The sequence below is a fragment of the Dryobates pubescens genome, chromosome Z (assembly GCF_014839835.1).
Source record: "Dryobates pubescens isolate bDryPub1 chromosome Z, bDryPub1.pri, whole genome shotgun sequence".
NCBI classification, from domain to species: Eukaryota; Metazoa; Chordata; class Aves; order Piciformes; family Picidae; genus Dryobates; species Dryobates pubescens.
In genome coordinates, this window is record NC_071657.1 from 71,234,699 (window position 1) to 71,251,684 (window position 16,986).

The 16,986-nt window shown below is 41.5% G+C and overlaps 1 protein-coding gene across 2 annotated transcripts in view; it reads right to left on the reverse strand.

Annotated features, from left to right (window-relative positions):
- The window catches only part of EDIL3 (EGF like repeats and discoidin domains 3), a 339,872-nt gene that overhangs the window by 247,002 nt on the left and 75,884 nt on the right, over window positions 1-16,986 (reverse strand). For both annotated transcript variants that reach the window (XM_054178605.1, XM_054178604.1), the window contains exon 2: window positions 10,007-10,135. In XM_054178605.1, coding sequence (XP_054034580.1) covers window positions 10,007-10,135 — 129 coding nt within the window. The remainder of the gene's footprint in view (window positions 1-10,006; window positions 10,136-16,986) is intronic.

Below are 16,986 nucleotides of genomic sequence, written 5' to 3' on the forward strand. Positions count from 1 at the left end.
GGTGCTGGTTGCCTGGGAGAAGAGACCAACCCCCACCTGTCTACAACCTCCTTTCAGGTAGTTGTAGACAGCAATAAGGTCTCCCCTGAACCTCCTCTTCTTCAGGTTAAACAACCCCAGCTCCCTTAGCCTCTCTTCCTAGGGCTTGTGCTCAAGATCTCTTCCCATCCTTACTGCCCTTCTCTGAACATGCTCAAGTGTCTCAATATGTTTTTTTTTTAAATTGAGGGGCCCAAAACTGGACACAGTACTCAAGGTGTGGCATAACCAGTGCTGAGCACAAGGGCAGAATGACTCATTGCCACTCACAACATTTAAAAGCATCTGTAATACTGACTGGAAAATAATTTTTCCCTACTATTTTTTTTTTTTTTCACAAGCTCTTGTCCTTTCAGTCCAGAGGTCAGGACAGCAAAAGTAGCAAAAGACTGAACAAAGAAAGCTACAAAGCCAACAGATCACAACAGTCTGGGTCTAATCCATCTGACTGAATTTTTATCTAGCATTAAGAAAAGCAAAGAAACCTTTTGATTCCTCTGTCCCAGGCTCATACATAGTAGCTGTCAGTTTCCCTTGGATATGTAGAAGACTGAACCGATACAGGAAACACCACAAAGTGATAAACAAGGAAACCCACCAACATGTCTTAAATTCATGGCAGGATAAAGATGTAATGCAAAACTGGCATGTCCATTAGCTTTTGCTTCCATCTTTCCTCATGAATCTCAGCCACCATACTGCACTTCAACCCAGGTTTCCTGTATTACGTGTGTAAGATCATTAACATGTCTTTCCACCCTCCTAACATACACATGGATGTTTTTTACTGTGCTTTTCAATAATGAGTTCCTCTTAATGACTATTGGGAAGCAAGACAAAAAGAAAAGACACTTTCCAGTAAAGTACTGACAGCTTGTTTGAATGCAGCTTTGTTCCCAGTTCTCTAATGTGCTCATGGCTCCATAGAATAGACTAGACTAGACTAGAATATAATAGAATAGAATAGGACCAAGTTGGAAGAGACCTTCAAGATCATTGCATCTAACCCATCACCCAACACCATCTAATCAAATAAACCATGGCACCAAGCACTCCATCCAGTCTCCTCCTAAACACTTCCAGTGATGGCGACTCCACCACCTCCCTGGGCAGCACATTCCAATAGCAAATCACTCTCTCTGTGAAGAATTTCTTTCTAACATCCAGTCTAAACATCCCCTTGCGCAGCTTGAGACTGTGTCCTCTTGTTCTGGTGCTGGTTGCCTGGAAGAAAAGACCAGCCCCCACCTGTCTACAACCTCCCTTCAAGTAGTTGTAGACAGCAATAAGGTCTCCAGGCTAAGCAACCCCAGCTCCCTCAGCCTCTCCTCTACCCTCCCTGTCATTGTACATCATTCCACTTATATACACTAAACATGTTCACCAGTTTATCTTCTCAGATGTCTATTGAATTTCAGATTTGAAAGATCAAAAGTGAATAGTTTCAAGCTGCTCTTTTTTCAAACTTGAACAAAGTGGTCACTCATGGTACATACTGTGATAGTCTCATTGCATACTAGTGTAACCAGGAAGAGTGGGCTTAACTTCTACCTTCAGTCATGTGTTCTCCCCTGTTCATGCACCAAACAAAACTGGAATAATTTTTAGGTTAGAAAAATTGTTTCCTCAAATGTTATTTTAATGTTTATAGCCACATTGTCACTGGTCTCTGGCACTGTCCATGACTAAGCTACTTTTCTTTCATTAACTACTCATGTTGATTAGGAAACACATAGTTTTCCTGAACAGTGTGTTCTGAAGACTTCTATTAATTGTATGCAACCCCTGTAGTTTAGGGTATTTCTGCAATTTACACGGCTTCTGAGAATTACTGTTATTTAAATTATGCAAAATCTTTCAACTTCTTGTCTGTAATGCCTTTCAATACCAATGTTAATTACATATGAATCATGGAAATGTTCCAGTTGGAAATGACCTGTAAGATCAGCAAGTCCAACTGCTGACCTAATACCACCATGGCATTTAACCAAGTCCCAAAGTACCAGGTCCACATGTTTTTTGAACACCTCCAGGGACAATGACTCCACCACCTACCTAATGGCAGTCCGCCACTGTTTCAGTCAAGAAATTTTTTCTACTATCCAATATAAACTTCCCCTGGTGCAATTGGAGGCCTTTTCCTCTCTGTCACTTGATACTGGAGAGAAGAGACACACCCCCACTTCACTACAACCTGCTTTCATGTAGATGTAGATAGCAATGGGGTTTCTTGTCAGCCACAGCTTCTCAAAACTAAACAATCCCAGCCACCTAATGAAAGACTTGTTAAGCAGACCCTTCACTATCTTCACTGCCCTTCTCTGGACAAAGTCCAGCATCTCAATATCCTTCTCGTAGTGAGAGCCCCAGAACTGAACCTGGGAATCACGACATGGCCTCACCAGTGTGAATTACAGGGGCACAATCACTTTCCTGCTTCGGCTGGTCATATTGTTCCTGATACAGGCCAGGATGACGTTGGCCTTCTTGGCAACCTGGGGACTCTGCTGGCTCATGTTCAGCTGGCTTATGTTTAGCCAGTACTCCCAGGTCCTTGTCTGCTGAGCACCTTTCTAGCAACTCTGCCCAAGCCTGTCTGGGGTTGGTGTGACCCAAGTACAAGACCCAGAACCTGGCTTTGTTAAACCTCATACAAATGACCTCGACCCATCAGTCCAGCCTGTCCAGATCCCTCCGCAGAGCCTTCTTACCCTCAAGCAAATCAAATTACTGAGGACGCATACAATCTCCTCATCCAGACCACTGATAAAGATATTAAAGAGAATTAGTCTCAATACTCAGCCCTGTGGAACACCACTTGTGACCAGCTGCTGAATGGATTTAACTCCATTTACTGCCACTCTTTGGGCCTCTCCATCCAGATGGGTTTTAATCCAGCAAATCATCTGGCCATACAAGCTATGAGCTGCCAGTTTCTCCAGGAGGATGATAGAATAGAATAGAATAGAATAGAATAGAATAGAATAGAATAGAATAGAATAGAATAGAATAGAATAGAATAGAATAGAATAGAATAGAATAGAATAGAATAGAATAGAATTAACCAGCTTGGAAGAGACCTTCCATCACCGAGTCCAACCAGGTTAGAAGAGGCCTTTGAGATCATCACGTCCAACCCATACCCAACACCATCTAATCAACTAAACCATGGCACCAAGCACCCCATCCAGTCTCTTCCTAAACACCTCCAGTGATGGTGACTCCACCACCTCCCTGGGCAGCACATTCCAATGGTCAATCACGCTTTCTGTGAAGAACTTCTTCCTAACATCCAGACAAAAATGATGTGGGAGACAGTGTCAAATGTTATTCTGAAGTCCAGATAAACAACATCACCAGTCTTTCCTTTGTCCACTGAGTGGGTCACTTTGTCATAGGATATCAGGTTTGTCAAATAGGACCTGCCTTTCATGACCCCATGTTGACTGGTCCTAATCCCTTAGCTGCCCTGCACATGCTGCATAATAGTACTCAGTATGGTTTGTTCCATGACCTTGCCTGGCACCAAAGGGACACTGACAGGTTTGTAGTTGCCCCAGTCCTGCTTCCAGCAGTTCTTGCAGATGGGCATTATGTTTGCCAAGGTCCAGTCAGCTGGTACCTTCCCAGTTAGACAGAACTTCTGGAAAATAATGGAAAGTGGCTTAGCGAGTGCTTCTGCCAGCTCCCTCAGCACCCTTGTATGGATGCCATCCAGTTCCTTTGACTTACGTATGTGTAAGTGGTGCAGCAGGTCACTAACCATCTCCTCTTGGACTTCAGGAGATTCATTCTGTTTCCTATCTCTATCTTCCAGCTCAGGGGGCTGGGTATCCAGAAAACAACTGGTCTTACTACTACAGGATGAGGCAAAGAAGGTATTGAGTATCTCAGCCTTTTCCCCCTCCTTGATGACTGCATTCACCCCTGAATGCAACAAAGGACAGAGATTCTCATGAATCTTTCTTTTCTTCCTAATATATTTGTAGAAGGATTTCTTGTCCCCTTTAACATATGCAGCTAAGTGAATTTCTAGTTGGGCTTTGGGACTTTCTTGTTTTCTCCCTGCATAGAGTCACAACTGCCTTGTAGTCCTCCTACATGGTAATCTAGGATAAAATTCATGCTTCTAAAGATATAGATAGGAGTCTGCTAAAGAGGTTAATCAGTCCATAGTGTCCTTATTATCTTTGGAAAACATCCTACTATTTGGGAAGCTGAATATAATTACCTTTTGCTCTTATCTGTTTAGCTAAATCCTTTTCCACCTGACTGGAGGATGTGCTGTACTGAAAAGAATCACTATGTACTTTTTTCCCTGCTTGCTTCTATCTTATTCTCTGCCAGTTTATCAAATATTTAAAATCTGTAGAATACACAGAGCATTGGAAAGACTTTGCTGCACAAACAGGGTGATATTATACATCTATGTAGTCTAATCTCAACACTTTCAGCATGACTATGTGCAGCATTTAGTATAAGAAAACAAGGCAGGATTACCATCAGAAAAAGAGTAGGATCAGAATGGATTAGTAATTGAAAATACATAAATTACTATTGCAAATATTTTGCAAAACCAATGTTGCTTTTGGATACACACAAACTTACAGGATCAGAAAATACTGGAGAAGCATGGGGGAGGAGAAAAAAAACACACAGCAGTAATGAATCTTCCTTAGACTGGAATAAGGTGCTATGATCATATTAGCTTATTTTGCAGCTCAGTTTTCAGACAAAAATGGAAGTCATATTCTTAAGTCTCTGAATGGGTGGCCTTCCAGTACCTGAACAGGGCTACAGGATAGCTCTGGTATAATTTTTTCACAAGAGCTTGTAGTGACAGAATGAATGAGACTGGGTTGAAGCTTGAGGAAGTAAGATTTAGATTGGAGATTAGGAAGAAATTCTTTACAGTCAGGGTGGTGAAACACTGGAACAGGATGCACAGGGATGTTGGAGTTGCCCCCTCCACAGAGATGTTTAAAACCAGGTTCCATGAAGCCTTGAAGAAACTGGTGTAGTGGGAGGTATTCCTGCTCATGGCAGGGGGAGTGGAAGTGCATGATCTCCTGCTTCTTTGCTCTGGTGAGATTTTACCTGGAGTACTGTGTCCAGCTCTGGAGCCCTCAATACAGGAAGGATGCGGACCTTATGGAGCAGGTCCAGAGGAGGGCCATGAAAATGATCGGGGGGTTGGAGCACCCCTGCTATGAAGGCAGACTGAGGGAGCTAGGGTTGTTTAGCCTGAAGAAGAGGAGGCTCCAGGAAGACATACTAGTACCTGAAGGAGGCCTACAAGAAGGATGGAGACAGTTTACTAAGGCCTGTGGTGATAGGACAAGGAGCAATGGCTTCAACTAGAGAACAGCAGATTTAGATTGGCTGTTAGGAACAGGTTCTCTACCATTAGGGCAATGGAACACTGGAACAGGTTGCCTGGGGAGGTGTTTTGGCCCCATCCCTGGAGCTACTGAAAGTGAGGCTTGACAGGGCTCTGGGCAACCTGATCTAGCTGAGAATGCCCCTGCTAACTGCAGAGGGGGTTGGACTAGATGACTTCCAGAGATCCCTTCCAAGCCAGACCATTCTATGATCTTGAACATCCCTTCCAATCCAAACCATTCTATGAATTATTCATGCTGTTCCAAAACTGTCTTAAAACAGGTTAGCATGACTTCTGCCTAAATACTTAATCATCCCACCTTTATGTACTTTTATGCATCCCTCTTTTCTTCTTTACATAAGTTTATAACATCCTATCTGTATAGCATTCTGTTACATTTATCTATTTTTATGCATGATTAAATAAAATACTTGTTAACTTTTACTGTGAAATCCTACTGTCTGAGGTGTTCCTTGAAAATCTATGAATTTTCAGCTAGTGTTCAGAGATCAACAGTATCCTGTCTCCGGGACTGAGCATAGTGCAGTAGTGGAGTATGTAATGAGAGGGCCAAACAGCACACTCAAGTGCTTTAAAAATTTCCTGTACAGACTTTGTAAAGGGACAGAGACTGGCATGGGCTCTTCACTATGTTATTGTTTCCCTCTTCTGCTCCTCTTCTTACTCACTGCCTCCTGGGACCCTGCATGCCACTTCTCAATCAGCTAAGTATTTTCAATTGCATAGGAAATTGTCAGAAAACTTTTTGAGACATTATGGATTAAGAAAAACAGGTTTTGGGGCATAGCTTGTTAAAAAAAAAAAATAAAGAGAAGTAATCTTTTTTTAGTATTCCTCCTCTAGTCCTACATCTGCTAATAAATATCCTTAGTAAAAGTGATCAAATGGACTCCTGCACAGACCACCTTTTATCAAACTATTCTACTTGAAACACTTCAATGTCTGAATTAATGGACTCTAACTGACTAATAGCTTATACTACTCATCATCATTTTCAAAGGAAAAATCAAACAACTCTCTTGAAATATTTTTTTTCCAGTGGTTTGTATGAATTTATGTAGGGGAATATAATACTGAATAAGCTTCAGCAAACCATTAACAAAAAGTAAAAGCTTACCTGTTCTTTTTGTTGTTGTTCATAAAATTTTCAAAAAGCATTTGCTAGTTTGTGAATCTATACATGTGTTGGAAAGTAGCTTCATGGAAAAAGACCTTAGAGTCCCAGCAGACAGCCAGTTATCCATGCAACAGCAATATGCCCTGGTGGCCAAGAGAGCCAATGGCATCCTGGGGTGCATTAATAAAAGTATGTCCAGCAGGTCTAGGAAGGCTCTCCTCCCCCTCTACTGTGCCCTGGTGAGACCACACCTGGAATACTGTGTCCAGTTTTAGGGACAGGGATCTACTGGAGAGGGTCCAATGGAGAGATATAAGGATGATTGTGGGCTTGGAACATCTCTGTCATGAAGAAAGACTGAGATAACTGGGGCTGTTTAGTCTGGAGAAGAGAAGGTTGAGATGGGATTTTATCAACATCTATATATAACTGAGGGCTGGGTATGAAGATGAAGGTGATAGTCTCATTTTCATGCTGCCCAATAGTAAGACAAGGAACAACAGGTAGAGGCTAAAACGCAAGAGATTCCACTCCAACAGAAGGAGACACTTCCTTATGGTGAGGGTAGTGAGGAACTGGAACAAGCTGCTCAGAGAGGTTGTGGAGTCTCCCCCTGGGGAGACTTTCAAGACCCACCTGGATGCATTCCACACAAGCTAAACTAACACTTTAGATTTTAGCTCATATAGGAACATCAGTAAGTCTTATCCAATATGGTCCAGCATTTACTTCTTCTGCATTGCAAATTAAAAATGTAATATTCTGCCTGCATGAGCACTGTAATTACAACATATTCTCAAGCTCTGTCTACTTATGCTTTACTCTGTTCACCAAACTGAGATTTGGTTGAAGTGTTTGAAGAATTTAGCTAAGTATATGTGTATTTTTTTAAAGCCCTATTAGTGCTTAGTAGTAAATTGCAGTGGCAATTATTACAATATTCTTTCTTTCTGTTATGCACAGTTCAATTTCCTGCCAACGAAGCACAGGATAAAGCCAGAAGTATCCTGCAGTAAAACCACATCAAGGACATTTCAGGGTAATAGGATAAATTCAGACCCTTCACAAGCATGCATAAAGATAGTAGAGAAGGGGATGGAAAACAATACTCTAAAGAACTGCCTTCCATATTCCTGTGTGACTACACAGAGGGAACAAGTAGTTACTCATACAACACAAATGTTAGGCAATAAACAGCTGCTATGACATTTTACAGTCAGAATAAAATGCAGTTGGTGTCTAACCAAAGTTGGTCACTGTCTCACAGGAATTACTCCATTTTTCTGCAGAAAACTTCTCTTCAGGGAAATCAAATTCAATTCAAATTCTCTTAATATTGCATTCCAGAGACTTAGAATTTGTTCCCAGAATACTTCCTAGTATCATTTTTGGAGAAGAAAAACAGAAAACAGAGCAAAAACAACCCTGGGTTCCTGAACTAAATTCTGCTCACCTTATTTCATGATAGAGGGATATACTTAATCCCTGGAACACTGCATTCCAGTTATGTCTCTGTAGTCTGTATTCCAGTTGTGTCTGTGTAGTCTTCATTTATTTATTGAGAAATGAAAACCACACAGATTTAAGATGGCTGCAGTGAGCTTAACAATGACAGTTTCAATCAGACATCTGTAGAAGCAAGGCTGCTGGTGATACTTTTCTGCCCAAGGCTGGTGTCCTGCACTTCAGCTGGCAGAAGGAAGATTTGTGAGCACTACTCAGCTGTCACAGACTGAAGCATGTTAGCATAGCCCAGACTGATGAATCACAGGCATGGACATACAGCAGGAAGTACTTGAAAGGTCATACTGCTTTCAAATACTTTTTCTGTCATAAGAAGAAATGCAGGCAGGGCATGCAAAGCCTTCAGGTAAGAGTTACAAGCCCTATGAGGAGAGACTGAGGGAACTGGGATTGTTTAGCCTGGAGAAGAGGAGACTCAGGGGTGACCTTAGTGCTGTCTACAATACCTGAAAGGAGGTTGTAGGAAGGTGGGGGTTGGTCTCTTCTCCCAGGCAACCAGCACCAGAACAATAGGACACAGTCTCAAGCTGGTTTTCTACTTAAATTATCTTAAGACAGAGGCCTGACCTGACAGATGTTTTGGAGTTTCTGCTCCTTTAGGCTTACTCTGAGTCAAATGCACATCACAAGTTTCTAGTACATTTGACCTGAACTATGTGTCCTCATATAATGATTAATTACAACCTCAAGCTGGGTATTTGTTTTGAAAATCCAACAGGCACCTCCTATGTATTATTTTAGTTACTCCTACATGAGTAACTAGAACATGAGCCAGCAGTGTGTTCAGGTGGCCAAGAAGGCCAATGGCATCCTGGCCTGCATCAGGAATAGTGTGGCCAGCAGGAGCAGGGAGGTCATTGTGCCCCTTTACTCAGCACTGGTCAGGCCACACCTTGAGTCCTGTGTCCAGTTCTGGGGCTGGACAGATGGAAAGACTTAGAAAAGATGCTGAGTTGCTGGAACAGGTCCAGAGAAGGGCATCAAAGCTGGGGAGGGGTTTGGAACACAAGCCCTATGAGGAGAGGCTGAGGGAGCTGGGGTTGTTTAGCCTGGAGAAGAGGAGGCTCAGGGAAGACCTCATTGATGCATACAACTACCTGAAGGGAGGTTCTAGCCAGGGGGGGTTGATCTCTTCTCCCAGGCAACCAGCACCTGAACAAGAGGACACAGTCTCAAGCTGCACCAGGGGAGGTTTAGGCTGGATGTTAGGAAGAAGTTCTTCACAGAAAGAGTGATTGGCCTTTGGAATGGGCTGCCCAGGGAGGTGGTGGAGTCACCATCACTGGAGGTGTTTAATAAGAGACTGGAAGAGGCACTTGGTGCCATGGTTTATTTGATTAGATGGTGTTGGGTATGGGTTGGACGTGATGATCTCAAAGGCCTCTTCTAACCTGGTTAGTTCTGTTCTATTCTATTCTATTCTATTCTATTCTATTCTATTCTATTCTATTCTATTCTATTCTATTCTAATTCTATTCTATGCTGTTCCTGTAACTTCACTTGAGTAATCACACTTTGGTTGTAGGCATAAAACTATCAGAAATCAAGGTTTAAATAACAATTAATTAATATAACAATTAATATAACAATTAATTAAATAACAATCAGGATACATGTAAATACCTAATTACACTGATCTTTAAGAAATATCTGTTCCATAGAGTAAAAATTTTGATCTTTTCCTTTTGTGATGTAAGGCACTGAACTTTTCTGAACAATTCTGTTTTGTAGATCTATTTGTCCAATGCTTTTTTAACAGTGCGCTAATTAAGGTATAGATACCTCTATCTGTAGATATGAGACCTCTAGACATAGGGTTAAGAGATCAGTAATGAACAGCACAATGACCACAGCACTCTACAAAATGTCATGGACAATGGGACACTCATACAACTATTCCAGCACTTAAGGTTTGCACTTACCAACCTCCACAACACTAGAGCAATTTGGGTCTGTGAAGCCTTCAGGACATTCGCATGAGTAGAAGTCATCATTGAGCCCCGAAAGACAGATGCCACCATTTTTGCATGGGTTGGAGTCACATACATCCCCTGTGGGTTAAAAAAGGAAAAAAAGGATTGAACATGAATAACTGTAAAAAAACTCTCCAAAAGCTATGCATGTGATCTCAGTACGTAAATCTGCTGATAACCAAGAACAGAAAGCAATTACATTCTCTGTGTCCTTTGAAGACCTTTTGGCTGATTCCATTTTATGTTTATTTAGAAGCACAATTCTATGTAATCACCTTCTCCTAGCCTTTTACTCCACCAAATGTGATTCTCTTAGATGCACTGATAGGTATTTACTTGCCGAAGACAACAAAATTTAGTAGAAAATAATTTTTTGCTTTCTCTCACTTGAAGTCACTGAGGATATATACATAGAAAGGAATTCACCCTGGATTTTACCTCTACCTTTTAACACAGAGATGAATAATCATTTTAGTTCAGGCTTTTGACTTAGCACTGGTTTGTAGCAAAGATCTGACATTGTGATTGCATCATCATGTGCCCAAGACCTACTTACTTTTGAACGGCACAATGACACAGATTTGATCCAGAGGAGGCATTGTCATGCAGTTGCATTTCTGCTAAACATGGAGCAAGGCATTCAGGCCAGCAGTGTGCTTCTATGGTGCCTTTATTTGAACCACAAGACCAGTTATATGTGGTCTCAGGATAAATGTTGACATTACAGACAAAAGTCATTAAAGTGTTTTGAGCAATTTAATTCTAATGCTAAGATTACAGCCAATAAATTACTTTTGTTGTGGAGCCCTATGCTTAGAGCTGCTCTATATTCACACCAAGCTCCCAGGGAGACTTTGGCTATGATCTGACGCACAAACTCCATGGTAAGGTTAGAAACCAAAGCACTTCAGTGGCCACAGGACCTTAGTGCTCGTCAACAATTCCCTCCAAGTCCCGAGAAAGATTATGAAGTTCTCCCATAACTCAATTTGACAGCAGAATCAGAACAAATAAGTTAGAAGCAAAGCTATGCTTTGCTTTGAGACTATGCTAGGCTATGGACTACCTATACTTCAAAGCTCACTGGGACACAGAATCACAGAATTGTTTGGGTTGGAAAAGACCTCTAAGATCATCAAGACCAACTGTTCACCTAGCACTACCATGGCCATGTAGGTCTAACATTGACCTAACACCATCCCAGGCAGCCAGTACCAGAACAAGAGAGTCTCAGGCTGCGCCAGGGGAGGTTTAGGTTGGATGTTAGGAAGAAGTTCTACACAGAGAGAGTGATTGCCCATTGGAATGGGCTGCCGGGGGAGGTGGTGGAGTCGCTGTCATTGGAGGTTTTCAGAAGGAGACTTGATGGGATGCTTGGTGCCATGGGTTAGTTATTTAGGTGGGTTGGATTAGTTGATAGGTTGGACACGATGATCTTGAAGGTCTCTTCCAACCTGGTTAATTCTATTCTATTCTATTCTATTCTATTCTATTCTATTCTATTCTATTCTATTCTATTCTATTCTATTCTATTCTATTCTATTCTATTTTGTACGCCTTCTGCCACCTTTTCTTGACAACATATCATAACATACTTAGACACTAACTGCAAACTGGAAAAAGAAAAATTAAAAAAAAAATATACAAAAAAGCTAAATTGAACCCATGCTATAGTTTCTGCTAGTTAATGCAGACACAGGACAAGGACAAGCACTAGCACAGTGGGTAATTTCAGCCTGGCTATATGTTGTAGTGTGATAGTTTAACCCACCAACATCAACAAAAACTCGGCTGAGTGCAGTCAGAGAAGTGAATGAAGCTGTATTTTACAAGCAATAATGGAATGCAATGAATGGAATGCAATGAATATATACAAAATATACAGTATTTACAATATCATACAACAATTTACAAAAAGGAAACAACACAGAAATCCTCCTTGGGAGGACGATTTCACCTCACTGCCTCCCCCCAGCCTCTCCTGTTCCTTTTTCCTCTGTTAATTAGAAGAAAAGAGGAAAGGAAGAAAATGTTAGGGGAATTTCAGTTAGCTCAAAGCTTTGTTAAGAAGTTAGTTTTGCTTATCTCGTTTGCTGATTAACAGTTTCTGTCCAAGGGCAGCATGCATGCCAAGAGAAAGACAGAAGATGGAGTGAGAACAGAATGTAAGATTGTAAAACGACATCCCACTCATCTACCAATGAAATTCGTTTAGAATTATCTGCCTTTTGTTTTCCCTTTTACACCCGACTGTTCAGCTAGAGAATTTTGCAGCTATCTTTTCTTAAAGGCACAGCCTAAACTGTCACACTAAATAATGCAAAACGCGCACAGTTTGTGTATCCTTCAATTGTTCTTTATTGGAGATACCCTACTCAGTGTGTCAGTGTCAAGGTGATCAACACCAGAAAGACATAAGCTCTGACACAGGCACCACAGGGCTCCTTTATATGCTCGGTGTTTGAACATGTCTCCAGTACTACCAGTATTGCGTGTAACACATTATTGTGGTTTCCTAGCTAATGTTATTTGAAACAGATTTCAGGAGGAGATATAAATGAGTGAACAGATTGTCTGTTAAATTCTTGCAGTTCCTCAGTTTTAACACCCTCAAAGAACTCCACCCTTTCACAGTTCTACAAATATATGGAAATACAACACTGCATCCTGTGCCAGGGGAGGTTGAAACTGGAGGTTTGGAAGAAAGTCTTCATAGAGAGGGTGACTGCCCATTGGAATGGGCTGCCTGGGGAGCTGGTGGAGTCGCCATCATTGGAGGTTTTGTCATAGAATCACCAAGGTTGGAAGAGACCTCAAGGATCATCAAGCCCAGCTTGTCACTCAAGAACTCACGACTACTAAACCATGGCACCAAGCGCCACATCCAATCCCTTCTTAACACTTCCAGGGGTGGTGACTCCACCACCTTCCTGGGCAGCCCATTCCAAGAGCTAACAACTCTCTCTGTGAAGAACTTTCTCCTCACCTCGAGCCTAAACTTCCCCTGGTGCAGCTGTGTGCTCTTGTTCTGGTGCTGGTTGCCTGGGAGAAGAGACCAATCTCCTCCTGGCTATAACCCCCTTTCAAGTAGTGGTAGAGAACAATAAGGTCTCCCCTGAGCCTCCCCTTCTCCAGGCTAAACAACTCCAGCTCCCTCAACCTGTCTTCATAGGGCTTGGGCTTGAGGCCTCTCCCCAGCCTTGTTGCCCTTCACTGGAGAAGTTCAAGAGCCTCAATGTCCTTCTTAAATTAAGGGGTCCAGAACTGGACACAGTACTGAAGGTGTGACCTAAGCAGCGCTGAGTACAGGGGCACAATGACTTCCCTGCTCCTGCTGGCCTCACTATTCTTGATGCAGGCCAGAATCCATACCCAGATATGAATCCATATCTGGGTGCAGCTATTCTATTCTATTCTATTCTATTCTATTCTATTCTATTCTATTCTATTCTATTCTAATGGGATAACTGACATCACTCCTAAAGAATGCTTTAGACTTAAATCAGCTTACATGTCACATTTTTTATCAGGTAATATGTAGACTTTTTTTTTTTATCTCAATCTTCATCTTCTAAGACAAATTTGTCCTCTCTACTATTCAGTATTGTTTTTAGAAATATTAAGACTCTGTTCAGTGTACTATTCTTCAATTTTTTTGCAAATACAAGTGAAAGCAAAGCCTGCAGATTGGCAATTATTAAGAAAATACCAAATACATTATTTTGTATGCTTTTTTAAGTTGAAAAGTTGCCAGTCTCTTGTCATGTAGTTGTGAAGAGTTACAGAAATCCACTTGTTTATGTCAGTAGTACTAACACTATAATACATTTTGGACTATAGTGGTGGTAAGGGAAATCAAAATGCTTCCAATGTTTTTCTGGCACACAGACTTAAGATTAGTGCCTGATGTGAGAATTCAAACCTAACAGTCACTTCAGGCATTTACCTGGTCTATTTATGAATTCTCTGTCTCAGTTGTAAAAAATGTTAGTTGTGGGTTACTTTGCTGGGTTCTTTTTCACTTAGTTTAATTCTAAGCTGCCTTCATGACACGGAAAATTGTCATTTATCTACATAATTGGTATTAACTGTTATGTCTTGAAGATTGTCCAGCTGATGGAAAAGTATATAATTGACTTAAAAAACTGTCTGTATGATGACTAAATGTTATCTCTCTTCCTAACTGAATATAAATCACAGAATCACAGATTGCATTAGGTTGGAAGCAACCCCAAAAGGTCATCTTGTCCACCTCCCACGCAGTCAAGTAGGGATACCTCCAACTAAAGCAGGCTGCCCAGGGCTACAATAAGTCTGATATTGAATGCCTCCATGAATGGGGCCTCAACCACATCTCTGGGCAACTTGTTCCAGTATTTCATCACTCTTGTAAAGAAATTCCTGCTGATGTCCAGCCTGAATCTCTAGTTTAAAACCATTGCCCATTGTCCTATCACTAGAAGCCCTTCTAAATAGTCTTTGCACAGCCTTCTTGCAGGTACATAGAATACATAGAATACATACATAGAATACATAGAATAAACCAGGTTGGAAGAGACCTTCAAGATCATCGCGTCCAACCCATCAACCAATCCAACTCCGCCCAAGCAACTAACCCACAGCACCAAGTACCCCGTCAAGTCTTCTCCTAAAAACCTCCAGTGATGGTGACTCCACCACCTCCCCAGGCAGCCCATTCCAATGTGCAATCACTCTTTCTGTATAGAACTTTTTTCTAACATCCAGCCTGTATCTCCCCTGGCGCAGCCTGAGACTGTGTCCTCTTGTTCTGGTACTGCTTGCCTGGGAGAAGAGACCAACATCCGTCTGTCTACAACCTCCCTTCAGGTAGTTAACTATGGGGAACGGTGTCAAAGGCCTTGCTGAGGTCCAGGTAGACTACATCCACAGGCCTCCCCACATCCACCAGGCGGGTCACCTGATCATAGAAGGAGATCAGGTTGGTCAGGCAGGACCTGCCCTTCCTAAACCCATGCTGGCTGGGCCTGATCCCTTGGCCATCCTCTAAGTGTTGCGTGATTGCACTCAGGATGACCTGCTCCATAATCTTGCCTGGCACTGTCAGGTATTCTTCAGATGGTGAAATTGTACCTATAAGGGCTCCCTGGAACCTTCTCTTCTCCAGTCTGAACAACCCAAATTCAGCTTGTTTTGATAGGAGAGGTGTTCCAGCCTTCTGATCATCTTGGTGACCCTCCTGTGGGTGCTAGCAGGTCCATGACTGTTGTGTTGGGGGGCCCAGACCTGGATGCAGTACTCCAGGTGACATTTCATGAGGGCAGAGTGGCAGAATCACCTCTCTTGTTCTGCTGTCCACACTTCTTTTGATGCAGCCAAGAATGCAATTGGCTTTCAATGCTGCAAGTACACTTGGCTACTTCAAGTCCAGCTTCTTGTCCATCAGTACCCCCTGCAGGGCTGCTCTCAATCTCATGCTGCCTAAACCTGTAGAGATAACAAGAATTTTCCTGACCTAGTTACAGGACTTTGCACTTTGTCTTATATAACCTCACAAGGTTCCCCTCAGCCCACCTCTCCAGCCTGTCCAGGTCCCTCTGGATGTCACCCATTCTTCAGTGTTATCAACCACACTATTCAGCTTGGTATCATCTGCAGACTTGCTGAGGATGCACTCAATCCCTCTGTCTATATCATTGGTAAAGATACTGAACAGCACCAGTAGAGACTCTTGAGGGACATCACTTGTCACCTGTCTCCATCTGGACATCAGCCTTTGACCATTACCTTTTGTATGCAATCATCCAACCAGTTCCTTATGCACTGAAAATCAAGACTTCTCATTTTCAGTGCTTATTGGGGTAGCAAATGATGTTTATTTTTTATTTTATTTTACTTCATGCGGTTTAGAAATTTCATTGTGAAAGAACAACTTCTACTAACTAAATGTTCTGACAACTGTGATCCTGTAGCTTGAATTAAATTAATAAATTAACAACAGCAATGTTTACTATGCAAATCTGTGTGAATATTCTGATTTAAATGAGAGAGAATACTTTTACTTATGTGTTTCCTGATTTAGTGTTCTTCTGATTTCAGTTACACAATACAAGAAAGAGAGAAAGGTAAAATGACAAAATATTATTTCCATTGGTATGTTCTATATTGACTGACAAGCAGACCACATCCCTAGGTTCTGATTATATCCCTAGAAACTGAAATGTCCTGCAATGATCAAAATGTGCATACTTTTTAGTTTTCATCTCTCTGAAAATTCATGTTGGCTTTTTCAGTCTGAAGTGACCTTGCCCAGTTTGGGAATAATAAAGCAGATGCTCTCCTCTAGCAATAGTCATTTTTTTCCATGTTCACTGAATAACTGGACTAAGAGCTCTTTCAACTGACCACTTTGGCCCAAATTCTACTGTCAGTCACTGATGTAATTTTTTAGCTCTCATTATATCATATGACAGAAATCAAATTAATATAGCACACCTGTAAAGAAAATGGCACAAACCAAATAAGACAAACAGCTCCAAAAAAACCCCAAACCCCAAACAAAAAAAAAAACCAACCAACCAAACAAAACCATACCAAAACAAAAAACAAAACCCACAAACCACAAACCCCCCCAAACAAACAAACAAAATCCAACAAAACAAAACAAAGCAAAAACCCAAACCAAACATAACTACAGAGCCTGTCTGGCTATTTAATACTGAAGAATGCATGAGGGGAAAATCTATATTTTGAATAATAATGGTTAAAATAGTACCATAGTATGATGTCAAATAAGATGCAGTTAGAGAAATTAGCAAGTGAACAGCCACAAGCAAGCCAGAAGACTAGATACCAGGCTGTGCATATTTCCATACTTAAATCAGCAAAACTCACTTAAAATGTTAGCACACTTGGTTATGGGTTAGTGTTTGTGAAATTGTGCAGAAGAA